General features: G+C 45.1%; 2 protein-coding genes across 4 annotated transcripts; one reads left to right on the top strand and one right to left on the bottom strand.

The window, feature by feature from the left end:
* Window positions 1–90: 90 nt before the first annotated feature.
* GTF2E2 (general transcription factor IIE subunit 2) lies at window positions 91–24,449 on the top strand. 3 transcript variants are annotated; one of them, XM_035539525.2, is made up of 8 exons: window positions 91–176; window positions 384–550; window positions 11,328–11,419; window positions 11,957–12,064; window positions 13,805–13,987; window positions 14,447–14,540; window positions 22,422–22,537; window positions 23,570–24,449. In XM_035539525.2, exons 2-8 carry the CDS (start codon window positions 388–390, stop codon window positions 23,687–23,689), a joined length of 876 nt encoding a protein of 291 aa, XP_035395418.1. In that variant the 5' UTR covers window positions 91–176; window positions 384–387; the 3' UTR covers window positions 23,690–24,449. The 3 variants fall into 3 exon arrangements, with proteins under 3 accessions (XP_035395418.1, XP_035397060.1, XP_035397910.1); XM_035541167.2 differs by having other exon boundaries at window positions 95–176; window positions 14,454–14,540; XM_035542017.2 differs by lacking the exons at window positions 22,422–22,537; window positions 23,570–24,449 and adding an exon at window positions 20,917–21,508 and having other exon boundaries at window positions 95–176.
* Window positions 2,432–10,172, bottom strand: SMIM18 (small integral membrane protein 18). Its single transcript, XM_035544424.2, has 2 exons — window positions 9,233–10,172; window positions 2,432–5,496 (listed from the first exon to the last, which is right to left on the bottom strand). Exon 2 carries the CDS (start codon window positions 5,449–5,451, stop codon window positions 5,158–5,160), a length of 294 nt encoding a protein of 97 aa, XP_035400317.1. The 5' UTR covers window positions 5,452–5,496; window positions 9,233–10,172; the 3' UTR covers window positions 2,432–5,157.
* Window positions 24,450–26,142: the final 1,693 nt, after the last annotated feature.

Raw genomic sequence — 26,142 nt, 5'->3', positions numbered from 1 at the left:
AAAAAAAAGGGGGGGGGGGCGGGGAACGGGCCCGTTAATGGCCGCCAGCGCGCGCGCGTCACCCTAGCAACGGGCGGCCGCCCCGCTTCCGGGGCGGGGGCGGCGCGGGGGCCGCCGGGAGGGCGGCAATGCCCAATAGGCGGCGAGCGGCCTGCGCCTCGCGCCGCGGCGGGCGGGTGAGGGAGCGCGCGGGGCGGCGGCGGATGTGGCGGGGGGAGAGACAAAATGGCGGCTCCCCGCTGAGGGGGGCGTGAGGGGAGCTGGGGGGTGGGGGGGTGAAGCTGCGGCATGGGGAGGCCGAACGGGTTCGTTATTAGCTGGCCGTGCCCTTAAATACCGGGCTGAGCCTGATGCCTGCGCCCCTTCCTCTTCTCGCTGAGCAGAACTATGGATCCGAGCTTGCTGAGGGAGCGAGAGCTCTTCAAAAAGCGTGCCCTCTCCACGCCCGCGGTAGAGAAACGCCCAGCGCCATCTTCTGACTCCTCGTCCTCGAAAAAGAAGAAAGCAAAGGTAGAGCAAGGTGGCTCGTCGAGCTCGAAGCAGAACGCAGGTCGGTGAGAGTGGCCTGCGCCGTGCTGCTTTTGTGTTTCCTGCCTTTTTACTGGGTGTCTTACCGTGGATCAGCCTATCTGCGAGTTTTGCTTGTGGCTGTAATCATTCTTTCTCTTAAATTGTCGCTTTTTACAAAGAAATCGAGTTGCACAGTGTGGAAAAAAAAAACTTTGGCTGCTTAGGTCAGGCCTCCTCCTGTCCGTTGCTGTTACTCAGCTGGAGGAATTGCTGCTGCCAAAGCATCGCTTTGTGTCACGCTGGGGTTTGGTTTGTGGATGTCAGTGAATGCCAGGCCCGTAGGTCCTTCTGGTGAGAGGGCGCTGAAAACTTAATTCTGCCAGCCTCAAGTCAGGTAGCTGCGAGATGGATCTTGTAATTTACGCCGTGTCTGGCTGGCATACTGCGGCTAGCAGCCCTTCTCATTTTACTTGGGAACTAATCTCAGCTCACAAACACGTCTGTAGGTATCTGCCTGCCGTAGTCAGGAGTTGCCTCGTTCCCCTGGGGTGGCGGTGCTGACAAAGTGCCTCTCGAAACCAAACGAGTTCATAAAGCAGCACCCAAAGAGTGCGAGCAAATGAAAGGTGCAGCAGGGAGAGGGCTTGTGTGCGCACAGCAGCCTGCTCTGCGTTTGCTTTTACTGTGTGAGAAGAGTAATTTGGGGGCCTTGCGAATAGTTCTCTGCAAGCCCTGGCACAGTTCTCTGATGCGCCCTGTTGGGCAAATTGGAGGTCGGGAATTACTAAGATACAAAGTAATGCTGTTGTGCAAACCCCTTGCAGGCTTGTGTTTTGGGTGCCACGTGTGGCTCACTTCTAAACTCTAAATGAAGCAATACAACTAAAAAGAGCAGCGAAGAATGTCAAGGACGATGGGAGGAGTGGGGCATCTTCTGTCCAAGGGGAAGAATAGCGAGTTTTTCTGACTTCAGTTTTCAGAGCCCTTCAGGGCACCAAATAAAGTTATCAGCCAGACATTTAAAATAAATCAGAGCAGGCCAGGTTTCCACTGCCCCTTTGCCATGCTGTCCTCTCCAAATAAAATCAAATTGTACGTGGGATACCCTAAAGTGCGCATCCAGAGGGAGGGGGGTTTACTGGGAAAGAGCGAGGGGCAGGCAGTCCAAGTGTGACTCTCGTCTGGAGGATTTGAGTAGCTATGTGACCAAGCAGCAGAATAAATAGAGAAAGTGTCGTTTCGTTTCTGTGGTTTTGTGGGGTGGGTATTTCTGCGAGTGCTTTTGCAGTTGTCAGATGATGAGCTTACACAGATAAGAACGTGTGGCTGTGAGGAAACGCACTTTATTTTTACGGTGCTGGCTTCGCTCCAAACAGTATCAGAAAGCTTTCAGGACTTTTCTAACATCTTTATGCACAATGAGTTCGGTCTCCTTTCAGTTTTCCCTGTAGAGTATTTACTAACTGCTGCAGAATCAGCAAGGGCGGAAGTAAGGGAGAGTGAGCAAACCAGCTCTCTCCCTCGTATTCGTAGGAGCTGGTGCAGAACAAGTGTGCAGAGTGGCAAATGACAGAATGGGCCAAGCAGCCACAGGCAACACGCGCGTTGCCCTGTGATGCTGCAGAGTCAAAGTCCTTTGCCTAAAGCCCCATTTCTTATTTGAATTGCCAGGTTGCTAGGTGCCTGTTGGGATATGCTCATGGCAGAGGGGGACCTTGGGGAGGTGGAGTAAAAAGTGATGTTGGAAAATCCCCGAACCCCTGAAGAAATGAAAACTTAGAGGGTCGTTTCCGGTTTTGTTGTGTGGTGACCGCAGAGATAATAAATAATGTTCCAGTGATTGTGTGTTAGCATCGATAGTCCCTGGGTGTGCAGAGCCTGCAAGTTCTCCATCATTCTGTCATTCTAGGACTCAGAGAACCTGCCCTTGACTCTTTTTTGGGATGGAGGGGCACTGAGACCATGCTAATCCTTGAGTGACCACATGCGTAAATCTAGCACGCGTCTGCAGATTTGTCGTGAGCTTTCCAGTGAGAATAGTTGTTACCATAGTTGTCTAAAATTATTATGTGAACGAGTTACTTGACAAATTCAAAGCTGCCTTGTTTATTCAGTTCAGAATAGTAACAGGAAAATAAAGGAAATAGATCACATCTGTTTATTTCTTTTTATTGATCAACACTAAGTCTTTCTCTTGAGACCTTTGTGGCGGTGGTCCTGGCCATCAAGAGCTGAAATCTCCGGGAGCTGTGTCGCAGCCTTGCCTCTCTGGCTTAGTTCACGTGAGGGGAAGCATTCTCCTGAGGCTGTAGGGCTGCGCAAGGGGAGATCCTTGTCTTCTGCTCCTTGTGCAGACACCCAGCTTCCTGTGAAACCGCTTAGCTGGAGCGGGTCCCGAGACTTCTCCCCGTGTGTGCTTCCCGGGAAGGCACGAGGACACGAAGCCGGTGCAACGCGCTTGTGCTGCTCCTGCACGCTGCCTCCCCGCGTGCAGGGCGGTGGTCAGGGGAGCGCTGCCGGTGGAAAGCAGTCCTGTTGTGTTTGGAGTGGGTGCTTTCAGGGAAGAGGCGCGTTAGTGCAGCGTGTCCCAACGGCTTCCCTTGCCTCTCGTGAGCAGGACAGCAGTCTGTCAAATGCACAGCTCCCTGGTCCAGAGGACATCACGAATGGGACCTTCGTCACGCGTCTTGGGGTGACTCCTCGATTGTCTCGTAGCTGGGACGTCAGCTTCTGTTAATTGTGCTTGTAGTTTGATCGTAGCTAAAAGCGTTCTTCGCATACGGGGCTGACACCATTTGGTCTTGGTTAGTGTGTGGGAGATGAATGTTTGCGGTGATAGTGGTGTCGTTTTGTGACTGAAGAAGGGAGATTGCTCTTCCAGATGAATCCCTGGAGCTTCCTGCTTACTGGTGGCCTGGGTACTGTCTGACTGCTTCCTGCCAGCCAGGAAGAACGTGAGTCGAATTAGCAAGTCCTTCAGCGTCTGTGTCCACATCTTCTGTTGCTTAGGCATATGAAACCTGAGAGAGGGAGTTTATCAAAAAAACACTTTTATCAGAAAAGTTTATCATTACAGGTACTGGCCATGGCACGGAGGTATTTCTAGCAGGGATAAAACTGCGGGATTGGTGTTGTAGCTTGTTCATTTGGCCGTTAGGTGGGCTTTGTTTCCCTAATGTCAGGAGCATTATTTGGGTTTTACGTAGGTAAATGTCTTGTCCCGTGCCTAGCTTTGGTCTGGTTGGGACATTTCTCACTGGCTTGCTTTTTTCTGCGTGTCCAGCAGTGAGGGACTTACCGGGTCGCACCGAGGGCTACACGCATTTGGGCGTCGTCATTACAGCTGTAATTTGTAAAGGCAAAACTTTCCTCTTTTAAAAGCTATAGATGCTACGCAACACGGAAGGATGATGTGGTGAGCTAGAGGTAAAAGCCGATGGTCCAGGTTTTCTGTGGTCGGTTTGTGAGAAAGAGAGGCGTGAGGGGTCGAACTCTGGGATGCATCCGCAGGCTGATGAACTTCTCTGAGGGTCTCTTGTGCAAAACAAAGCCACGTCTTGCTGCTCATCCATCCCACCATCTCTAGTGCAGGGATTATCGTGACGTGGCCTCCTCTGTGAAGCATGTGGACACCTGCGAACTGTGTGCTGGCTGGGAGGGAATGTTGTCGTTGGTGAGGGGAGATCTGCGGCCTGTCTGCTTGCGTTGTGGCAAGAACTCGGTCAGCTGCAGTTCAGCTTTGAAAAGTTGAGGTGGGACTGACACGTCCAGCACGTCTGATTCCCTGTAGCGTCACAGGTGGCGTAGAGGCAGCAGCCTTGGGACGGAAAGGTGACCCTGTTTCTTCCAGACCGTTGTCCTAATTCAGTGTGCTTTTGTGGAAGTAATAGGAGTTAAGATAGTGCAGTGTCGTGACACCCAGAAGCTGGTAAACAGGTTGAATGTGAAGGAAGGGGAGAGCAGTTCTCTGGAACTGGAGAAGGGAGGGAGACGGGGTCAAGTTGTACCACAGGAGGTTAGCAAAGACTATTTTAGGGATAAATTTCATGCTGGCTTGCTTTCCCCCCCCCATCACCCTATTTTCTTAGAGCAAGGAACCTGTAGTAAGAGCTGCCAAAGGCAAGAACTCACACGAGCCCCCCTGTCTCGTGGGATCTCCTGCCTTTAAACCCTGACGTCTCCTATCTTTCTTCCCCTCATCCCTTATATGTCTGTCTTGTCCCTGTATGGCTGACCTCAGTGGGAGGCCAGTGCTGTGCCATTGTGCTCTGTATGATCACGTTGCTGAGCATTTCTATAAATGATTTTTTCCAGTTAAGCAACACCGTTTTACGCGTGTTAAGCAGCGTTTGTTCGTTCAGGTAGACAAGATCTACTCTAGTAACTCAGTATAAACAACAGAAATGCATTTAAAAACAAAGAATTTTTCTTCCACCATAACATTGCAACAGATCATCCTTTTGCTAAGCACTCAGAAAGCCTTTGCTAATTATTCAAGTTCACATCCAGAGATAAAATGGGAACTGCTGCTATTACATTGAAGTCCAAAAGAAACGAAAAAAACACACGGGACTTGCTCGTTGGTAAGGTACAAGAGGATTTGTTCAAGGTGTTAAACGTTGTTCAAGTGCTGATGATCAGTCCTTCCTACACCACCTCTGTTTCGCGCTTTCTGAAGCTGTTCATCATCGCTCTAACAGGGTTGGGTTCGTTCTCCAAGTCCTTCATAGTTTTGTTTTTCACGCAGCAGCAACAGTCTAGCAGTTCGTAGAGGAATGCCAGCACCACCAGAGAGACGACAGTAAAGATGAATATGATCAGAATAACAAAGCAGGCAGTGTTCCAGTTATCGTGGAAGGGGTAAATTTTTTGCACTTGGAAGCCCAGGTACTGGTAAATGGATGTGGTCTCGTTCCAGTGAGTGGCGTTGAGGGTTGCCATTCTCGCAGAGTTGCCTTAACGTATTCCCTGTCACAGATCTGGGGGCTGAAACAGAAAACAAAGCTGTTGAGGACTCTGTTGATCAAGAATATACTGTGATTTTTATCCCAAACTGGAAGAACTTTATCTCAGACTGTCTGCTCACACCGCCTACAATACATGGGTTGTTGAATGGGTTTATTTGCTCACAAAAGTATCAGACCAAAATGTAAACTTTGTGACTTGTCTGCAACATTTGGTTCAGTGTTACTGTTCCGTACATGCACAAAGTATGTAAGTTATTCCGAACTTAAACAGTTTTGTTTCTTTATTTCAAGTACCTGCCAAGACAAAGAGGTTACAAAGATAATTTGAAGGTGTACAGTGGTTTCAACAGCTGGTCTGCCTTTACTTCTGAGGCTTAGTACTTCCATGCTGTGAAAGCCTGGTGCTATCTTTTGGCATTCCTGGAAAAACGGGAGATCCTTTTGCCATCTCCCATAGCTGAGTGCTTAGGAGAACTTTCTATATGTTAATATCGTTTGAATTTGCTTGCTTGTTTGGTTGTTTTTTGTTGGTTGGTTGGTTCCCTATTTGGCATAGAGAAAGAAAGCTTTTTAAAGAACGGATATATATAACTATCTTGGAGGATTTTTCCAAAGAATGGGGCTGAGCTTTCCCTTGTCCTTCGAGTTCACAAATACAATCCTGGTTTCTGAAAACTCATTTTGGATTTGCCAGTTAGTACAGACTCATTACCACTGCAAAACCTTTTTGACCTAAGAAGGCCGGACTTCCTGTGGTGTTCATTCCCCAGCTGTTCCTGCTGTTGGTTAGAAGTCGAGCACATCTGGAAATCTCAGTCCATTTGTGGCCATTAGGAGCGGCAGAAGGAACACCCAACCCGACCCTTCCTGAGCTCTGCCTTCTTATTTTCAGCTGCCTTCTCTGCTTAGCCACCAGGACAGGATCCTGTCTTTTGCCCAATGCCGTGTGCTTGGACCCAGGAGAAGACAAGACTGCTTTATGGTGTGGGGGAGAGAAAGTGAGAAGTTGGTTTCAGCAAATGCAGCTTTGGCACGAGTGATATTGCTGTCAAGGCACGCAGTTTTAGAAAGGCCATTGCGTGAAAGTGTGAAAGCAAGCTGTGTCTCAGTAATTGGTGTAGTATTTCTAGAACACAAAAAGCAGTTTTGTCCGTCTCTGGATTTCTCTGTGGGCTATGGCAGATGAGGTGTATGGCAATAAGAGCTTTACAGTTGTGTGTCTCTTTTTTGGTTTCCTTCTTTCTCCGGCTTTGTCTTCCAAAACAGAAGGAACTTACACTACTGGTATATAGTCTATAAAGTAATAAAAAGTATATCTGAGGAGCTACAGTAACTCCTGGTTATCTGGGCTAGCATACTGGAGGATGCTGTCATGGCCTTTGGGTCCCTCGGGCAATTATTTCTTTCTGGAGTCTTATTTCCATGCCTCAGTGAAAGATTTTTGCTTTGAACAGAAAGCAAAAAGTAAAAATTTTTCTGTTTGTTACTAAATAGTCCTGGTTACCCACATGTAGTTTAATTTAATTCCATACTTAAAACTACAGAACCAAGGGGCAACGCCAGTGTTTTGTTCATTAAGCTGTGCTCACAGATAATGCTTTAATGAACCTTGCATAGCCCAGAAATAGTTCTGCAATCAGCCTGTTTCGCAAGTGACAACCAGCAAATGCCTAAAGAAACAAGAAGCGGCAAAGGAGAGGTGTGATGGGGTCTGCTGAAGCAGGTTGCTTAAAGCAGTTCAATCACCTGTCGTTATTTAATAATAAAATAAATGGTGTTAATGAAAACCAGAATGATGCGGCCAAGCCGGCTTGCCATGCACATCTTATTTTAATCATTCAACTGCTATACATTTTGCTCTTTATCCTTCCATCTCTTTATCCTTCCATCTTTACTGGAGTTAATTGAAACGGACCAGCTTTGTTAGTGAGAAGAGGGCCTGGCGTTAGCCTTTGATATTTACTGGAGGAGTTGCAGCAACTTACCGTTTCTTCTGTTAGATTTGTAAATGAATGCACAAAGTAAGGCTGAAATGGATAGGATTAATTAATCTTTATATATATGTGTGTATACACACACACGAAAGTTTGTAGAGCAAATCCAAGCTAAAAATGCCAGTGAGTTGAGTTGGGTCTGGCTTTGAGAGACAGGTTTGGTTTGGTCACGGTCTAGGCAGGACACTCAACTGGCTTGTTTCACAGGGGATGGAGCTAAATTCGAGAGAGTTCTTGAAAGGGTGGTCTGAGGAAATGAAAATCAGTGAGAGAGGAGGCTGAATAAAAGGATTTGGAGTCGCTTTTGAGGGATAACTAACACCAGCAAGATTTAAATATATATTTTAAATGGCAAGAGGATATCCTCGGAAGAACATAGGGGATTTTTGTTTTGAACCTTTTGAACAGATTTCTGAGATGGGATTTTGTTGGCGTCATTACTGATAAGTTCACTCACTCTGTAAACACCGGGTACAACAATTATCTTTTTCTATCGATAAGAAATACCGTATTTTCAGCAGTATCAATGGAAATCAAGCTCTGGGACCACCGGAGGGGCTGGGCACGCTTGCGTCGCATAGCGACGACCCGTTCCTAGCCCGGCACGCTGCCCAGCCACCGGCTCTGGAGGCGAGAGGAGAGGAGAGGAGAGGAGAGGAGAGGAGAGGAGAGGAGAGGAGAGGAGAGGAGCTGCTCCCGCAGGGCTGGCTGCTGCCACCATTAGGGCTCTGCCTGCGTACCTGGGGAGGCTGAACTGAACTGAACGGCTGAGCCGGTGCTCCTCCGGGGTGGTGGTCAGCTCAGGCTTGGCTGGGGCGAGGCAGGCAAGTAGCAGCTGCTCCTGGCCGTCGTTGCTACTGCGCCAGACCGAAGTAGCGCGATTTAAATTCATATTGTAAGCCAGTCTGATCTGCATGCAGTTGGGCTACCCAGAATTGAGTTAAATGTTTAATGAACTGGGTTCTCTAATATCTATGTGAGGATTTAATTTAAAAGTATCCTCCTTCCCAGGTGCTGCAGGAAAGCAGCTTTATTTGAAATCTTATTCATGGAGCAGAGGGAAATGACTGGCAAAAAATCATTTCAATGCAGTACGGAGGAAGTCCTGTTCGAGAAACCACCGAATAGACATCTTGGGGTGATGGCATTTACAAATCAGCTGGATTATAACCTCTTTGTGTTGGATTGATCAGTGCTCCGATACGTACAATGATAATAACACGCAAAGGGGTTTTCTTCCTACCCTAACAGACCGGTTTCTGGAACACGTTTTTAGCACATCCATGAACACGCATCTGTTTTAGCCGGTGTAATTGATGAGGTTTACAGAATACCCTCCTGGGAGACACATCCTCAAATTTCAGCTTTAACAGTCTATTTTAATTTTTTAAGGAAAATCCTTTCACTGTCATTTCCACAAAGCCACACGGAATCAGTTATAAGGAAGTGAGGCTGCAGAAAACAAGCGGCCTCCCCACTAAGCATCAAATCCATTTTGTTTACTGAATCTTGGCTCGTTGTGTTAGCTTTTCCGTAAGATGGAGCGGTCATCAATTTTCCATTAGCACACAGATGGTGAAAGTGCCTGCCTGATAGTGCAGGACGAGCTCCTCTGTGTTCAGCAGAATAAAATCCTGCTACATCTAGAGAAAAATCACCCTGATCCTAAGAAGCTTTTTACAGCCTTGCATGTTACAGGCATATTTTCCTGCAGTCATCAAGACAAACCGAAGACAACGTTAGAAAATGATGCACACCTACCTCTTGTCTGAAAGGATGCTGAAAGAGCGCCGTGCCGTTCCCTGTTTTAACGCAGCCTATGGCACAGCTAAGATGGAGCTTCCCTGCGATTGGCCAGCGCATGGTGCTGCTGACAACTTCCTTTGTGCTCATTTGCATCAAGCCCTCAACCCCGGGAGGAAATTATTCACAAATCGGACTTTTGCTGCGTAGATTAGGAAGCCGCCTCTCCCCGACTCGTTATTTTCGGGATGCTTTTGTGCGTGTTGGGCTCGGTAGCTGAGGAGCGCGCGGGGGTGCGCTGGTGGCCTTGCCCCGCGCTGCTCTGCGCTGGAAGGCAGCCGGTCAGACCGTGACGTTGGAAGCGTTAACATCCGCAGGCTCCAGCCTCGCAGCGTGCCCAGACTGACTTGTCAGGAGCTGTGGCGTGCCGTAGCCAGGCCGATTAAACAAGATAATCTTCTTGATGCAATTGACAGAACAAATACGTGATAAGTCGCCTTAGCTGTTTGTTCTAGCTCCTGATTTTTATTTTAGTTGCTTCAGACCTCCTGTTACGTGTTGCAAAATTTCCTTCAGATAAATTTTTAATGTTAAAAGGGGATCCTGTGGGGAAAAATTCCCAAAGGCTAGACATCTAGGGGGAGCTGGCTTTTGTTCTTCTCACTTAATTTGGTAACCAGAATAAAATGTTCTTATGTAGCTGGAGTTATGCTGATTGTCCTGCGTTAATTTTAGAATTGTTACATGGCAGTGTAATGCCTCTAATACAGCGTCGTGTAATCGCTTGGGAATTAGCAGTTGCCAAGTTTTAGATTTGACATGCTTTGCTTCGGCATTAGCCTTTTACTACACTAGCACCAGTTTCCATCTGAGTTTTCACCAAAATTACCAGAAGTAGATCTGTTTGAAAGCTGACTACATCCAAAATTCCCACTTCATGTTGCCTTTTATTACCAACTTACAGATCAACTAAGAAGAAGGCCGAGGTGCCGTGGGAGAGACATTAACAAAATTCAGATGAATCATGGTGACTTTGGAAACTTAATTTGCAATTTCCTTGGAACTTAGCAAGGGCGTCTACATTTAACCACAGTGAACAGCGTGGCAAAGACTTTGCTTAGCAGCTCTGCTTGGCACCTACTGCAGCCTCTGTCTCAGCTAAGGCACTTCCATTGTTCTTTCTGTCCCTCAACCTATTTTTCACAGAAGTAACAGGAACTCAGTATCTCTGAGATCTCTACTGTCTGGTCAAATTTAATTTAATCAACAATGGATTTTAAAAACTCTTGTGGTGACAAAGAGGGGACTTTCCTTTTTCTGGAATAGTTGAAATTCTGAAAAGCTGTTGCTCTTATGTTTGAACAACATTATGCTGGTAATGGACCTGTGGCTTTTGGTAGTGGTTTGTGGATATTCCTATGTAATGTACCATGTTATGCAGTTAATAAAACTCATTAACTCAGCCTTGCAAGAATTTTTGAAACTTTATGCAGTAACAGACCTCGTGATACGTTCAGATAGAGCCAGACCTGGCAGCAGAAGGGATGCTTAATTGTTGTTTCAGTGATGCAGCACACCGAGTGAAGCAATTTGAATTTATGATTTTTTGATAAGATCTCCCCTAGAGCTACTTTGAAAACAAACAAACGGAAAACCAAGCCCATGACAACAAATACAACCTTACTTTACTTGGGGTGTGCTAACTGAAGTAAGTGGATCTTTCTGCTCCTACTCAGCATTATGAAGCTATCAGCAGCGATAATCGTGGGGCACAGATGAAGTTGTGTTATTTCAGCATGAATTAAGGTAGCGTAAATGATTATGGTATGTTAAACCACAGAATTAAACGTGTACTCTTAGGGTATTAACGCTGCCATTGCTTGCTGTTTTCTTAAAGCTCAAGTCCCAATACCTTCATGTCTATGGAGGTCTGCTCAGAAGTGTTCCACACCCAGCGTGCTTATAACACTGAGCCCTCCAAGGATGACTGTGCCTGGAACACGCGTTTCCGTTCATCGCTGTGCCCCTGAGGGGCTGTGGAGCTAGAGTCTATTGAGGTGTTGTTGAAACCATCGTTTATTTGTGGTTTTGTTTTTTTTTTCTCCTGTTGTAGATCACAGCAATGGATCATTTAACCTGAAAGCCCTTTCAGGAGGCTCTGGCTACAAGTTTGGAGTCCTTGCTAAGATAGTGAATTACATGAAGGTACAGTGGTTTGATGTAAAAGTATAATGGTTGGAAATGCTTTAGTTACTTATTCTCCTCTGGTAACTAAACGATGCTGAATGTTTCAGTCTAAAATTCTTTTACTGAATTTCAAGAAACTAGTTTGTTAAATTTAAAGTGCTCTCTGTAAACAAAGCATCCAGTATATTGTTTTGTTACTGGAATCCCAATTATTCCAGGTCAACTTAAAACCAGGAGAATGGTTTTTATTTGCATTAGAAATAGGAATTGAAAATGCTGCCAGCTTTTAGGATTCATGAGCTATTTATCAAAGTAACTTGTAATTTGGTGCTTGATAAATTATTTTGTCCTCGATCTCAGCTGGTACTAACAATTTTTTTCCTCATTCTCAAAAACCCTACGTTATCCCACTTTTATAGAAGTTGTAAATTATGCTTTTTTATGCTTTTTTAATGCCTTTTTAATGCTTTTTATGCCAATTTTTGTTACTTTACGATGGTTGAATTGCTGAATAAAGAAGTACAAATCACTGATAGAGGCTGTTTACTTTTCCAGACTCGGCACCAGCGTGGTGACACGCATCCATTAACCCTAGAAGAGATTTTGGATGAAACACAGCATTTAGATATTGGACTCAAACAGAAGCAATGGTTAATGAGCGAGGTAAAGAAAAGTTTAGATTTTAATAAGAGATCAAAGGATAATGATAAACCTGAACTATACAGATTTATTTAATTACAGACTCTATAAATATAAAAGTTCTTCTTTAAGAAACTGCATTGATTCACGTTTCTGTCTTGTGCCTCCTGCTATTGAAATAACTCTGAAATGAAAGCTCTTCTGACATTTTTAAGGAACAGTTAGAATTACTGCACAAAGAGTAAGTTTTATGTCCAGTGAATTTATTCGTTACTAATTTTATATACTCAAATTGTTTTTCTCAAGGAATTTCTTCGTAAAAAAATCAAAGCAGAAAGTTCTTCCAGTGTCCAGGATGTTAAATTAACTGAACAAAAGGAGTTTGGCACAAAATTCATGGACTTACAGTTCTTTGTTATTTACTGAAATGAAGAGTTCTGATGCAAAATCCATGTTTGGAAATGGGGGGTGATAGATCGCAAAGTTCATTGGTCTCACACTATATGCTAGGTGTCCTTCCTACAGAGTTGCTGTAACTTGCCACTATGTCCATCTTCATGCTTAATTGATCTGAATGTCTTAATGGCATTTCAAGACTAATAAATCAACAAAATAACCGTATTTGGTATTTATACTTTATCTGGGTTTGCTCATATCATATTTAAAACCCTTGCAACAAAGTAGCGAAGGCTGTTGATGCACGGGGAAAAAATCTCTGTAGTAAAACTAGGCTGGTTTTAACTAATACAGCCTGTAGCATTCCTTTGGTACCAGTGCTAATACTCTGGGGTACAGAAATCTCCAATCCAGCAATGCTGTTACCATGAAAAATTGGCTTCATTGAAAACTTTGAAGGGTAGCTCCAGGTTGTTTCTGTAATTAATCAGAATATCAAGTCTGAACCAAAGAGCTCCTCCCAGGAAGTTTACATAAAATTACCATTGAGTTGCTACTGGGTAAGAAAAGGTGAACGAACATCCCGCAGTGCCAAAGTTAGTTACCTTTTCTGTTACAGGCGTTTTCTCCCTCCTTTCTTCTTTCTGTGTCTCTTCTCTTTCTCCTTTCAGGGTCAGGCTGGCATCTGCAGAAGAAACTAAGTAGAGTTGCCCTCTGTTACAGGTGAACTTCCATTATGGTACTGGCTGCACAGCAAAACTGATTCGGAGCATATCTTAAATCATTTCAATTGTCCATGAGCTTCTGGTCAGCTTCACTCAAGCTGGCATCATAAGTAAAATCCTGCTGTGCAGGAGGTCTGCTCTTCTCAATTTCTTCTACAGCTGCTGGTGCCAATTGACAGCAGTTGGGGAAGACTGACTTCTGTTTTGTTCATCCCAGGGTAATGCCTTTCACGTTCATAACATGCATATGACCCGATTTTGACATGCTGAAATGTCTGTTTGCACTCTATATTCAGCCAAAGCACTTTTTTCTTTTTTTGCATTCCATCCTTTTTTTATTTTCATTACTTTCTCGAAAAGGAACATGTGCGGCTTTCTGCCGTAGGAGGCTTCATGGACCTTCAATCCCAAGGGCATTAAGTGAATGATGCTAAGCCTCCTTTGGTGCTTTGTGCTTCATGTTGCGGTGAATTACACCTAGGCTGGATCTAAGATCCAGGGGTTTAAAATCCGTCTCAAACTCAAACCTCCAAACTGGCAGCTCTAACGTGGCTGATGTGTTTGTAGCTGTTGAAAATCACACTAGAAAAATGTACTAGTGTGCGCTCTTTTTCAGGTTTTAAAGTTGATGTTCCTATTACAGGCTCTAGTCAACAATCCGAAAATAGAAGTTGTAGATGGGAAGTATGCTTTCAAACCTAAGTACAACTTGAAAGATAAAAAGGCTCTGCTCAGGCTCCTGGACAAGCATGACCAGCGAGGGCTGGGAGGAATCCTTTTAGAAGATATTGAGGAAGGGCTACCCAATGCACAGAAAGCCATAAAGGTGAGTGAACCTGCTCTAGTTAGGTTCTCAGAGGGGACACGGAGGCTAAGAGAGAATTTTGTCATGAGTTATTTCTGTTCTTTAGATAACTCAAAACCTATTTCAGAAGGTCGAATATTGTAGCTTTTTCTGGACATCATTCTTTACTTTCAGATTTGGCCTGATGTCTCAGCACAGCTGTCAAAGTTCTTTCCCCCAAAGGACGCTTGATCTCCCACAGTGCAACTGAGAGCATTTAGTGGTGCTTTTATCCCTTGATCTCAGCCCCCTGTATCTCGTCTTTGCTTTATTAGTGCACTTATTGACAATGTCCCCTTTGGATGCTTTTTGTTGCAGGTTACTTTGCTGCTTCTCTGGTTGATCTTTTTGTAGCACAAATCTGGGTCTGTTGTTCAAGCTGGAATCCCTGTGCTTGGAAATGAAGTGATTTTGAGTTCTTCTTTTGTGTTTGTTTTCGAGGCTTTAGGGGACCAGATCATCTTTGTTAATCGTCCCGATAAGAAGAAAATTCTCTTCTACAATGACAAGAGTTGTCAGTTTACTGTGGATGAAGGTAGGTGTTTATTTACATCTGTTTCCATGAGAGTTGATTTGAATTCATCTTAGGCAGCTGTATGTATGTATAAGCAGTCTTTTAATGTCATAATCAAATCTTAGGTATATCCAGATTCAGTCAGTAGAAGGGTTTATATTAACACAAGGCTAACAAAACTAATGAGCAAGTGAGTTCAGAGGTAATAGCCTCTGTTTTATATTGGATACATGGCGGCAGGAACCCAGCAATTCAAGTGCAAGTATGACAGAAAAGACCAAAAGTAACCTGTCTGTGACTTAAATGGCATCTAACATCTTGCTGCCTAAAGGGCAGCCAAAAAACAAAGGAATTCCTTCTGGATTAAGTTTGCTCTTTTTTTCCAGCTTATAAATCATGTGTCTTTCGTTGGTGAATGCGATGAGGTGCCAGGAATGGTACAGAAGGAAAAAGCAGACAGGGAGGGGATGTGAGCAGAAGTACTGAGAAGGGGCAGTTGACAACTGGGAGGGCAGTGTAGGTGTGGGGTACTGCTGCTTCCTAGAGCTGGGAGTGGAAATTAATTACGCAAATTGGGATGTGTTGCAATAATGACATTTATGCCAACATCAGATACCTGTAAGTACAGAAGGGAGAAGGCAATCCCTGGTAAAAGACCAGGGATTTTAAATTTTAAACAACTCAAGGACACTGAACACTTACTGTTGTTCACTTGTTCACATGCCATATAAAGCCATCTTATCATAGAAGGAAAAAGATTGTAGAAACTTCGGCCGCTCTATGTGCGGGACCATAAAACCAAATATAAAGCTCTTCGTCTTCGAATAGCTCAGAGAGACCCTATTTTAACTAGAATTGAGCAACTTATTTGTTATGTACCACATTTGTACGCTCAGTAATAATAGCTTTCTTCCACAAAGATAATTTAGTAGATGTCACCTACAGCACCTAAAAGTATAAAAATAGTTTCAAAATATTTGAGTCTCTTTTAAACCATAATTTCTGGCATTTCTTCCTAGTGGGAGCCCAAGCTATATGTGAAATGCAGAATCGTAAGCCTCAATCTGCCTTTAGTGGGGAATTTGTAACCTCCCAAATGCCTGCAATTTTACCATTAACACTGTCACCTTGTTCATTGGGTTTCTTCAGTCCAACAGCCCATGGCTTTTAGGGATCCTAGCTTTGCCAAAACCTTTAGAAATCAGCTCTATTGCAGTAGACAAAGCTTTTAAGTTTTTAGCAGCTACTGGTTGTATTACAGTCACAATTGCTGATCATTCCTTCTTTTGTACCTTTTCCAGATAATTGGCACCCAGCCAGTCTAAAAGGGTTAGCAGAGCAGATCTCTATTCTAGTGCTCTTAGTTTGTAATAACTCCAAGATTAACTGTGAAATTTAATAAAAGAACCCGTTTTATTAAGTAGTAGCAAAGGAAATCTGCCAACTCTTGTCAGGGAGCCAGTAAAAATCCAAGGCTGTTCGTATGCAATGTATTATATTTTAGCACATCCAGCACTGATCGATCGGTGGTTAGGAACAAGTAGTGCAGCCCATTGCTGAGAAAGAGGGGGAAAGGTTAAAAAGAAAAAAAAAAACACAGAAAAAATGAAACTAAATGTTTAAGCTGGCTGGCTCAATCTCCCAGCGAGGAAGGCATTAAAGTCTCTAGTGTCTAATGAAGGGACCACTAGTGTGCAATGTGCTCGTAGTTCAAGGTGGCCTTGCTTTCTTTCATCCGCAGGTGGCAGCATGTTCCCATCTGATCAGAAAGTGATTTTTTTTTTGTTCTGTTCCTGCTGTTTTCTTGCTTTTCTTGTCATGCGGAAGTTAATGCTTTGTTCTGAGAGAGGGGGCAGAATCCTTTCTCTTTTGTGAACGTTGTGATCTGCCTGCGTATGCCACAACTCTTGAAACATCCCTGAGTGGGTTCACTTACTTATTGCAGGTGGAATGGGTCCTTTTTCCAACCGTGTTATCCTGTGATGAGGAAAACCCATCCTTCCTGAGCAATTTCGCTCTGCGATTCTCTCCAGGGCACTACAAGCGTGTCTCTTAGGGAGTCCTTGGCAGAATTGTCTGCGTACAGGATGAGTTATGACACGTTCCTGCGTTAGCAGTGCTATTTCAGCTCATTATCTCCAGCAACGTTAAAACGGAGATTTTAGAAGACTGCGATATAAGCCTTGAAGTGTTGTCAAGGCTCTTTGATCTAGCAACTGATGACAGTTCAAAATATGTTTCTGGTTTAATGTTTATCCTTAGAAATAAGGGCTCTGCACTGCTCAGTGCATGATTCTGCTGTGTGGCACACTCCAGTTTTGAACGCATGCTGGCTGGGATTACTGTCCTCTAAAAGTTCCTCTCCCCTCGCTGTCTGAGCTCCACCAGCCATCAGCAGAGAAAGAGGAGCTGCTGGGGCAGTTTGGAGGTTGCTGTCTAAAGTAGTGGGAGGAACTATTTCCTGGCAGTGCCTACCTCTGCCCTGACTGCAGTCGTTTTAATGGCTGAACGAGCTTTTCTTTCTCCCCTTTGGAAAATAAATCCCAGTGTATTTCAGCAGTGGTGCAGCACCTATATCGTGATCTCCAGGGTACTGGAGAAGGTATGTGTAGTGAGGAACAGCTTTTGTTCTTCCTTTTCTGTGATTAGCCAAAGAAGGTTCAGATTGCATGTGTTCCTCCATCGTGACTTCCTGACTAATTAATCTTCTGTCAGTAATGTGTAGCTGAACGGGTTTATAAAAGCCAGGCTGGATTTCAGGTGCTTCAGCCAAGTAAAGCACTGCCTTTTTGCGCTGGGGCTAAGCAAGCACTTTGCATGTGAACCAAGCTTTTACCGCGGGGCTGAATACTGAAACGCCAGTCCGATTGCTTCACTGCTAGAGATGATGTCTTTCACGTCTGAAGGCAATATAGGAAATACTGTAATGCCTAAAAATGTGGATACTTAGTAATTACACGTGTTGTTCTTCCTAAGTGCCTTTGAAGAGATTTAAAGAATGGCTAAAGCCTCTTCAGTTTAACAGTACAAAAATTGCTGAGGATCAGTGAGGACTTAGGGCTTGGAATTCCAAGACGGTCCAGGGGCACCTTTTCTGTCTGGTACAAATCTAGTACTGTACTCCCTGGGACTGCTGTGGAGCAGGACTCCCATCTTCCGTGCTGCTCTTTGGTTTTTCCCTTCGGCCCTCTGCACAGAAATGTTGTTGTCTGTTCTTGTCCTGTGTTCAGGTTTTAGTTCAGCTCAGTGAAGACTTTTAAGCTGTTTCTGATCTCTGACAGATTTTATTACCGGTATGGTACAGAAGTTTATCTCCAGGAGCCATCTCAGCCTTTTTGCGAGAGCAGGTGAAGCAGTCAGAGCTGCAGGATAAACTACACTGAAGTCACTGTGCAGCCACTTACCCATGACACTGTTTCCCATATGTAAGCATTTATAGAAAGAGTGTGTTGGAGCAGAATTGCTCGGGGAATGTTGGTGCAAACTGCTTTCGTATATGAGGCCCCCCATGCAGTAAAGTTGCAGGAACATCCTTACCCCTCAGGTATTTCAGAGAGAGAAGCCATTTGTAAAACCTTTGTTACGCTGCCCTCTGCTTTGCTCTGTGCTTGTTACACTGGTCCAAGCTCTTTGTTTTAAGTCTGTGCATGCAGACAGCTCGGTGCTAGAGATGTTAGCAAGCATCTGAACTGGCCTTTCACTCAGCCTGCTGTGGCACTCCAGGTCTCGGTCCCTCTTCTCCTTACTCGAAAGACCAGGAATTAGTGATCTGGAGGAGCAAGGGAGCAGCCTGTGAGTTGTGCTAGTTCTGTTTAGCTTCTGAATTGAAATATTTTAGTGGTCAGATTGCAAGATACTGCTTACAGGATTTGTTCGTTCAGGGTGCGCTGACCACAGCTTGCTGCTTGTGCTGGAAAAGTCTGCATTTCCATCAGGACTTAAGAGCTCTCTGCAGAAAACACACGTCTCCTTTAGGGATCACAGCACCTGCGTAGCTTTGGTCAAAAACTCTTCGGAAATTTCTCTCTAGGGGATTTTTTCTGGGCTCTGTCTTGTCATAACAGCCCAAGCGGCAGGAGGAATTGTCAGCCTGTCTGAATGCAGCCTGCTGAGGTCAGATGAAGCCTTACTGTCTTGACTGCTGGACAGCTTTGTCTTTCCATAGCTGTTACAGGCTTGTTCTGGCTCTAGCTGTAAAATACTTCAGTGGATCCGAGTGAAGAGTCTCCCACTTTCATCGTGCTCTGATGGTGTAAAGATCGCCTTGCAGTTGAGAGGACGTGGAGAAGGGAATTCAGATGTGCTCTGGGATTGGAATGGCTGTGTGCTGCAGGAGTGCATGCAGCTGATCCTGTTCTCCGTGCCTGGCCGAAGCAGGCCAGCGTGTGGCGAGCTTTCTGCTCCAACAGTCCCTCCCTGCTCTCACACCGGTACCAAGCTCTCTGCACCTTGTCACAGACAAAAGAAAGACATCGTGAAAAATGGATCTGGTGTTTTGAGGTCACCCTTCTGTCACCGTTACGTAGTCAGCTCCTCAGACACATCAGCTGAGCACAGCAGTTCTCCTTCTGTCTTCTCTCCTCCTAGAGCCAGGCCAGCCCCCCCACATCCTCCTGCCTGGCCAGCCGTAAGCTCGGAGATGTTTCCAGAGGCGGTGGAGGGCAGTAATCAGGTCGTTGGGTGCCATTTCCTTGTCACTGACGCCTCTCGTGAGCTGCTGATTTTACAAGCTAGGAGCCACAGGAAAGGCTGGGGGGATGGTTTTTCAGATTCTCCTCAAAGAACTTGGAGAAATCTCATTCTGTCGTGGGTTAAGGGTATGAATGTTCGGCCTGGTGGTGCAGAAATACCACAGCCACAATCGTGGAGCGTTGTTTGTCGAGAGCTGTAGTTACTGCCAGCTTTTCCCGTAGGTTCTCGCATTTCAGAGAGGATGTCACAATAATTCAGATAGTGTATTCCCAAGGTCTAAACTTTCACTAGCTGATAGGGGCACAGTCCTTGGAGACTTCTGAATAAATCTGATAGGTAATGTGGAAATGGTTCAGCGCCAGCCGGACAGCTGCTCGCTCTCTTCAGTTCCTGCATTTAGCTTGGTACCTGGTGTTACACCGAATCGTTTTTTTGATGAGATGATGGGCGTATTTCCTTTTCTCTTCAGATGGCACCCTAAATACAAACCGCTAGGACGCGCAGCCGTCTGAACGCTTCTCCACCTTTATCCTGCACTTTTAGTTCCGAACCAACCCTCTAACACCGAGTGTTGCCAGGGGACAGTTTGATTGTGATTTCCCACTTTTCCCCCGCATTAAGGTACTTTAGTGCTGTACACGGAGCTTCTGCATGGAAGTTATTTTGCAATTACCAGAGTCAGAGCTATAGCGTTGAAAGCAGCCTGATTTATGAAGGAATTTTTAAGTGGCGTTGCTGAATACTTTGTAGTGATTCTGGTGGGGCCAATTAGTAAATTAAACTGTCTGTACTTAAAGTCCATTTTAGCTTTGTGGTCTGGGTTCTTGGTGACTGTTCCATTCATATTTCTTGGACGAGTTTAAAAGGCGAATGTGAGGCTGTAATGATGGTATAACCGCTGCGTTACAAGAAGTGCAAAATGCTGGGGTTAGGTGTTAACTGTGATCTGCGCTTCTGTGCATTTTGATCCTTGAAGAGCTGCCCATTTATTTTCTAGTGTTTAATTTTTCACTTCTGTTCTCCAGAAGAATGCAGGCTAGTTACCTTTAAGTAGCTATCCTCAGCATTTTTTTTTTTGCACCAAAGCGTATTTGTCTGTGTATCGTGAGCTCTAATAAGAAGACGGATCATTTGTGTTTGTAGCAGAACATCTTAAGAAAAAGGCCACTGTCATGTAAAAGCTGTTACCAGTTCTCTCTTCTGCTCCATCTGCTGTACACGTGCCTGTCACATACATCTTAGAGAACTGCCGTGCATCTCTTCGGGTCTCACAGGACTCGTCTGTGCAGAGCCAAAGGCGGTATAGGGCAGCGCAACCTCAAAGTATCTCTAACTGGGATCTCTTTAATATTCATCTGTTTATGGGCAGCACTTAATGCATGAATCGCAGAAACGGGTGGTTTGGAGCACGGTTTCTCGCAAAGTGCGATACAGCATTTGCACAGCCAGCGTGTGATCCCTCTTTCCAACCACCACCAGGTCTCAGGGTCCTGCTCTGGCCTGTTTGGGTGCTCAAGACGGAGAGAGGGCACGAACAGAAAGGAAACAGCTTGAAAGAGCTCGTGCTGCTCAGTCCAGAGGACATGCTAGGACCCTTGCTCAAGCTGCTGCTGTTAAGACTTTCATCTGAGCGCTCGTCTCTGAGAAATGTCTCTTGTGTGTTCAGCTTCGATCATAACACGACGTTTTCCACCTGCTGCAACAGGATTAGGTGAGAGATGATCTGTGATAGCAGGCACCACAAGATATGCCAAAAGCCTGGAATCACACCCAAAACGGATGAGGAGACAGAGAATGTCTTGACTACAGCGTCGTCACTCCCTGCATTAAGTTACCTGAAGATTGCTGTCTCAATGGTCCTGTTGTGCTCCATAGCCCGAACGGGAAAGCACTATCTCCGTGTAACCAAAAGCGGTGTTTTGACAGGATTCAGCTCTCTTCGAAAGCACTGTGTTACCAAAAATGAATGTTGTTGTTCTCCACTGGCAAAATTCCTTTCTTTTGTTTCCTGGGAAGCTTGAACAGCCCCTTGCTGCTGGTATTGGGAAGGGAAAGAACAAGCTGAGACTACAAGCATGTGCTTTCCTAGAAAAACAAGACGCCTTAGGAAGGGAATAGGTCCAAGTACAGGAAGGAATTCTGTCGCTTACGCCTTCTTTACGGTGCTGTTCTGCTGCAGTGTGTCTAGAGCCAGTGTATCTGTGGCAGATCGTCACTGGAGCGTTTCATTGCCTGCTGCACAGGACAACTTCTTACGCATGCAGAAGTTGTGGTTGTTTTGACAACTGTATACTAAATTTGTCTGGAAATAAAGGGAAAAATTTAGTCTTGTGTTGCTATGTGTGCCTCGTGTTTTATTTATAGTTTGTTAGCCAAACCTGCTGACAGGATATATCTAACTTACTGCCTGGGGAATGAGGGGAGGTAGGATTGTACCAGCCGCTGCCTGGAGAAGGCATTCCAAAGACTCTGTGAAACTTTACATGAGGCAGAGAGTGTTCAGGCAGATGGCAGCTGCTCTAATTAAGACTTACTGTCTCTGTCTTTTTTCCTGCTGCTGTGGTTTTTAAGGTATCTCTCTTCTTTTAACACCAGAGGAATTCTAGTAATTTATTATCTGTACAGCATGGTATGTATTAGATTACAGCGATAAAGGAGCTTAAAACCACTGAAGTAAATGTCTTGAATCTTCAGTAAATTGGACTACGAGATGTCGAGTCTCCCATGACAATGGCAGCGGAAGATGTGTAAATGAAGTTGCCATTTATGGTTAGTTATTGCCCTTCACCAAGACCGTTTGAACCGAGGCTTATAAAACATGCTGACAGTCTGCACAGCTACAGAGGTGCTGGGCAAAAAGGTAGACGCTGCAGCAAATTACCATTAAAAGCACACACTGCCAATGGGTGCTCTTGATGCCAGCACGCTGGAGTGCAGTTAGCACGGGTGAGAATCAGCTCATCTTCTTCCCTTAAGTGTCGGGGGCTTCTCTTTTTGTGCGTGTTGGCTTTTCTTGGAAGCGCATCTGGCGTTTGGAGAGGGTAAAGGCTGTGCTAATTGGGTGCCTGCTGGCAGCGATCGCCGCATCACAGGCTGATATATCAGAGGCCTTCAGCGTTTGAGCTCAAGTGTATTTCTCCCCCTTCGTGCGGGGCTTTGCCCAAGGTTTATTCGCTGGGATATGAAATGAGGGTTTGTTTGGTCTTGCAGAATTTCAGAAGCTGTGGAGGAGCATTCCCGTGGATTCTATGGATGAGGAGAAAATCGAAGAGTACCTGAAACGACAGGGTATTTCTTCCATGCAAGAAGCTGGACCAAAGAAAATAGTAAGAGATGCGAATTATAGATTTCTGAGAGATTCCCCCTTCCTGACCCTGCAGTGTTAATTCCAAAACACGTTGCTGAGCCTATGCACAGCTGCTTTGTGTAGCTCAGGGAATTGCGACCAGTTTTAAGAAGCTGCAAAACAACAATGCTGTAGCCAGCAGCCAGTGTTTTTATAACTTGTTTCAGCCAGCGTAATCCAAGCAGCATCAAGAAGAGGGCAAATGCCAAAAATCCCTCTGAGCTCCAAAGTGGAAGCTTCTGCTTAAAGCCGTACAATGCATTAGGAGCGAAAGAATAGCTACTCTTTGGGGAGAAGGTTTTCTCTTTCATTTTCTTTTTCTTTTCTGCTAAATAGCCTTGAAACCCCAATACAAATCATCTAACCTGCCTCCCACCTCACATAACGCTGTTCCACAAAATGGGTGCGATATGCCCATGTTTTACTGGGAGGCCAAAATGGCAACAAGGTCTCCAGAGATGCTTTCTTCCTAGCTTCTAACAAGTTTATTTTATTTTTTTACATTTATTTGTATGTGACACACCATATTTTTCCTCTTCTGCGCTTGGCTTCAGACTGTCCTTTCACAGGAGTCCTTCCACACAGGATTTGTTCTTGGTTTCTGCCGTCACTGCAGTAGATGTTTTAATGCCTGCTGTCATGTAGGCATTTCTCGTGGATCCCTTGTATGCTAAATGGGTCTTCGAGCACGTAATTGTGGATATGGGCTATGTACCTCCTTCTGTAGCTGCCTGAGAGTGTTTGGAAATCTCACTTAGAAACAAATGCCAGCTCTCCTACAGCGCATGAGATACCGGGAGGCTCTGCTATGTACCCTTTGCCAATTCCCTGCCTGGATTTGGACTGATTGCTGTTGTTTCTTCCTGCATAAAAAACCACCTTCCCCTCCTGCCCACCCCTTCTTCATGCACAGCTCTCCTTCGCAGCAAGGCAGAGCCTGTGGACAGCACAGCGGGTCAGGTGTCGCAGCTGGAGGGCAGATCTCTTGACTACTGTTTATTTCTTCTTGCAGGCTCCTATTCAGAGGAGAAAGAAACCTGCTTCTCAGAAGAAACGCCGATTTAAGACTCACAATGACCATTTGGCTGGAGTATTGAAAGATTACTCTGATGTCGTTCCTGGCAAACAGTGACCAGCTGAGTTCTGGAGCAAACAAGCATTTTTATACAGGCTTTTTGCCACTCAGGCTCAGTGTCTGCTCACAGAAAGACTGACTGTATATAGTAATGTGATGTGTTTCCCCATCCCAGCAACTGCCAAGATGGAACAGGTCAGTTTAAGAGCAAGTACGAACTACTAAATTTAGAGTTTAATTTAATTAGCTAATGGGAAATGTGTCTTTAAGTGAGAGGTTCTCACAAGTTGCCTGTTGGCATGGAGTGATGAATGGTGCTCAGCATGTAATGCAGGAGTTCCTGTTCAGTGCTTAACTCTGTTTTTACATTGCTTAATGGGTATTTACCTGGAATTACTTAAGAGGGGCTTTCTAGTAGAATTGAATACAGTATTTGTTGTACCTATTTCAGGGAAGCCTCCTCCTAAAATCACTGCAAGCTAGTTTCTTTTACCGTCAAATACACCCACGGTTTTTATGTTCCTTCCTTGCTGTGGGATTGAGCTTTACTGAACTGATACCTGAGGCTCAGACTCAGGAAAAAACCCTCTCCCGAGCTCCGAGCAGGCTGCAGGGCGGCAACGCAGCGGCTGCTCCGTAATGCTAACCAGAAATTGCTCTCGGCGATTTCTCTTCACTGTAATGGGTGCACCCGTGTTGCACAGTTCTGTACTGTGGACAGGAGGGAAATAAAATGACAGTGTAATACTGAAACTTTTTTTTTTTTTTTAAGTAATAAACTTACAATGCTGGTTTCCAGTGTTGCTTCCTTAAAGAACGAGAGAACTTTCGTCTTTCACTCCGGTTGTGTTTTCCTTTTCAAGGAGGTAAAGGACTCTTTGCTGTGTTTTAATCTTCTCAATGACTTATTGTTCTGGGCTAACACTGTCATCTTTTATCATTCTTGTTTGGGGGATGGGGAAAACCACCTTAAATGAAAGCTCCCTGTGGCTGCCTGATGTTCATTGCCATACAGACTGCCTAACGTGGAATGTGGCCAAATTACGTCCTCTTGATAACTTATTTTGATGTACTGAACCGGAGTCAGTCAATGCTGATATTGTTTTCGTGGCACCGCAGCAGAGGGGCTGTTCCTCGGCCCTTCTGGGGTTAGGATCAAAGATAAACTAGGTGAGCCTGAGAGCCCGCCAGCAGCAGATTGCTGCAGCTCGCACATGAGCTCTTCTCTTGCCTGACCTATCAGGGATTGAAGCAGAGGCCGCCCGATCCGGACACAGGAGCAGGTGAAGAATAAGGCTTTGTTGCTGGAGCACCAAACAAGTGACGTCTGCTTGGGAAAGTGCAGGAGGAGAAATAAACTTCTGTAAGTGTAGCATTGATCCTCTTGTATAATACAGCTGGTTTTAAAGAGGGCTCTTTTGAGAAACAGACAATGCTTCGAGCATTACACGCGTCAGTCCCGTGTAAAGAGCTGCTGAACACCAGTAGGAGGTTTCTTTTCTATTTTTATGTATATAAATACATAACATAAAAGCGTCACGCTGGCTTTGAAACTGTTTTTCTTTCCTGTATCTTCCAGGTCGGCACAAGCGATTCCTCTTGGAGCTTTTTACTTTTCTCTTATAGCTCTGCTATAAAGCACCCGTGGCACACTTGCAAAACTGTTCTCTTCTGTCATTTCACTCAAAGACAAAGGTTCCCTTCCGTCTGCTGCACTTTGAGCAGTCACTTTTTTGGTGGTGGTGCTTAGACAAAAGCAGAGCTCAGAGCTCTGCATCGCCTGTCATACCTTTTGGGGTTTTAATGGGGTACCTTCCCATCATCTCACGTAGCATGAACCCCTGAAGCTTGCAAGGCAGACTGGAAGGCAGGCTATCTGCTTAGTTTCTCTGCTGAAGCGATTAAGGTAGTAAGGAGACTAAAGAATATGTCTGGCTACTTTCAAAGATGAAAATTACATTAGGTCAAAAAATAAGAGAGCAGCAAAGGAAGATTAACTACCAGCTCTGTGTGCTGTGGTGGTGTTGTCAGGCTCCAGTGTTCAGAGGAACAAAATGGTCCAGCTGATGTCCAGCTGGAAGGACTGGGCTGGAAAGCTTTGTCTTACCGGTGGAAGTCATCTCCTCTGCACTAGCAGAGAGGGCAAAACAAAACAGATTTTGCGGCTTGTTAGGGTACAGTCACAGAGCTTGAAAGTAGCTGAAGGGGTGCACACATTGGCCCCTTTGAGGCAACACAGTCATGAAGAAAACAAGCCCAGAAGATAAGAATGAGCTCCTCTCTTCTGCGTGGGTTTGAGGAGCCGGGTTTTGTTTCTCTGTCTGCTCCCAGTGGTCCTTATGGTTGTTCTTTTTCTTTTTTTTTTTTTTCTCCCCCAAGACCTCTTGAAAATCAAACAACTTAAAAACATCTCAGATGGTATCAACGGGAGCCTGCTGAAAGCTTTTAGTAGCGCTCCAGCCTGCTTCAGTCTCTTCGTGGCACAATGTCCACATTTTTTTTTTTTTTTT

This window comes from Cygnus atratus, chromosome 4 (genome assembly GCF_013377495.2).
Source record: "Cygnus atratus isolate AKBS03 ecotype Queensland, Australia chromosome 4, CAtr_DNAZoo_HiC_assembly, whole genome shotgun sequence".
Taxonomy (NCBI): domain Eukaryota; kingdom Metazoa; phylum Chordata; class Aves; order Anseriformes; family Anatidae; genus Cygnus; species Cygnus atratus.
Note: the sequence above shows the minus strand (reverse complement) of the source record. Positions and strands in the feature narration are given on the sequence as shown.

What these genes read in the sequence shown, in the direction of transcription:
- GTF2E2 (XM_035539525.2), top strand. Translation starts at nt 388, where the DNA reads ATGGATCCGAGCTTGCTGAGGGAGCGAGAGCTCTTCAAAAAGCGTGCC. An exon ending in GAGCTCGAAGCAGAACGCAG is followed by an intron (nt 551 to 11,327) that starts GTCGGTGAGAGT and finishes CTCCTGTTGTAG; the next exon opens with ATCACAGCAATGGATCATTT. An exon ending in ATGCACAGAAAGCCATAAAG is followed by an intron (nt 13,988 to 14,446) that starts GTGAGTGAACCT and finishes TTTGTTTTCGAG; the next exon opens with GCTTTAGGGGACCAGATCAT.
- SMIM18 (XM_035544424.2), bottom strand. Translation starts at nt 5,451, where the DNA reads ATGGCAACCCTCAACGCCACTCACTGGAACGAGACCACATCCATTTAC.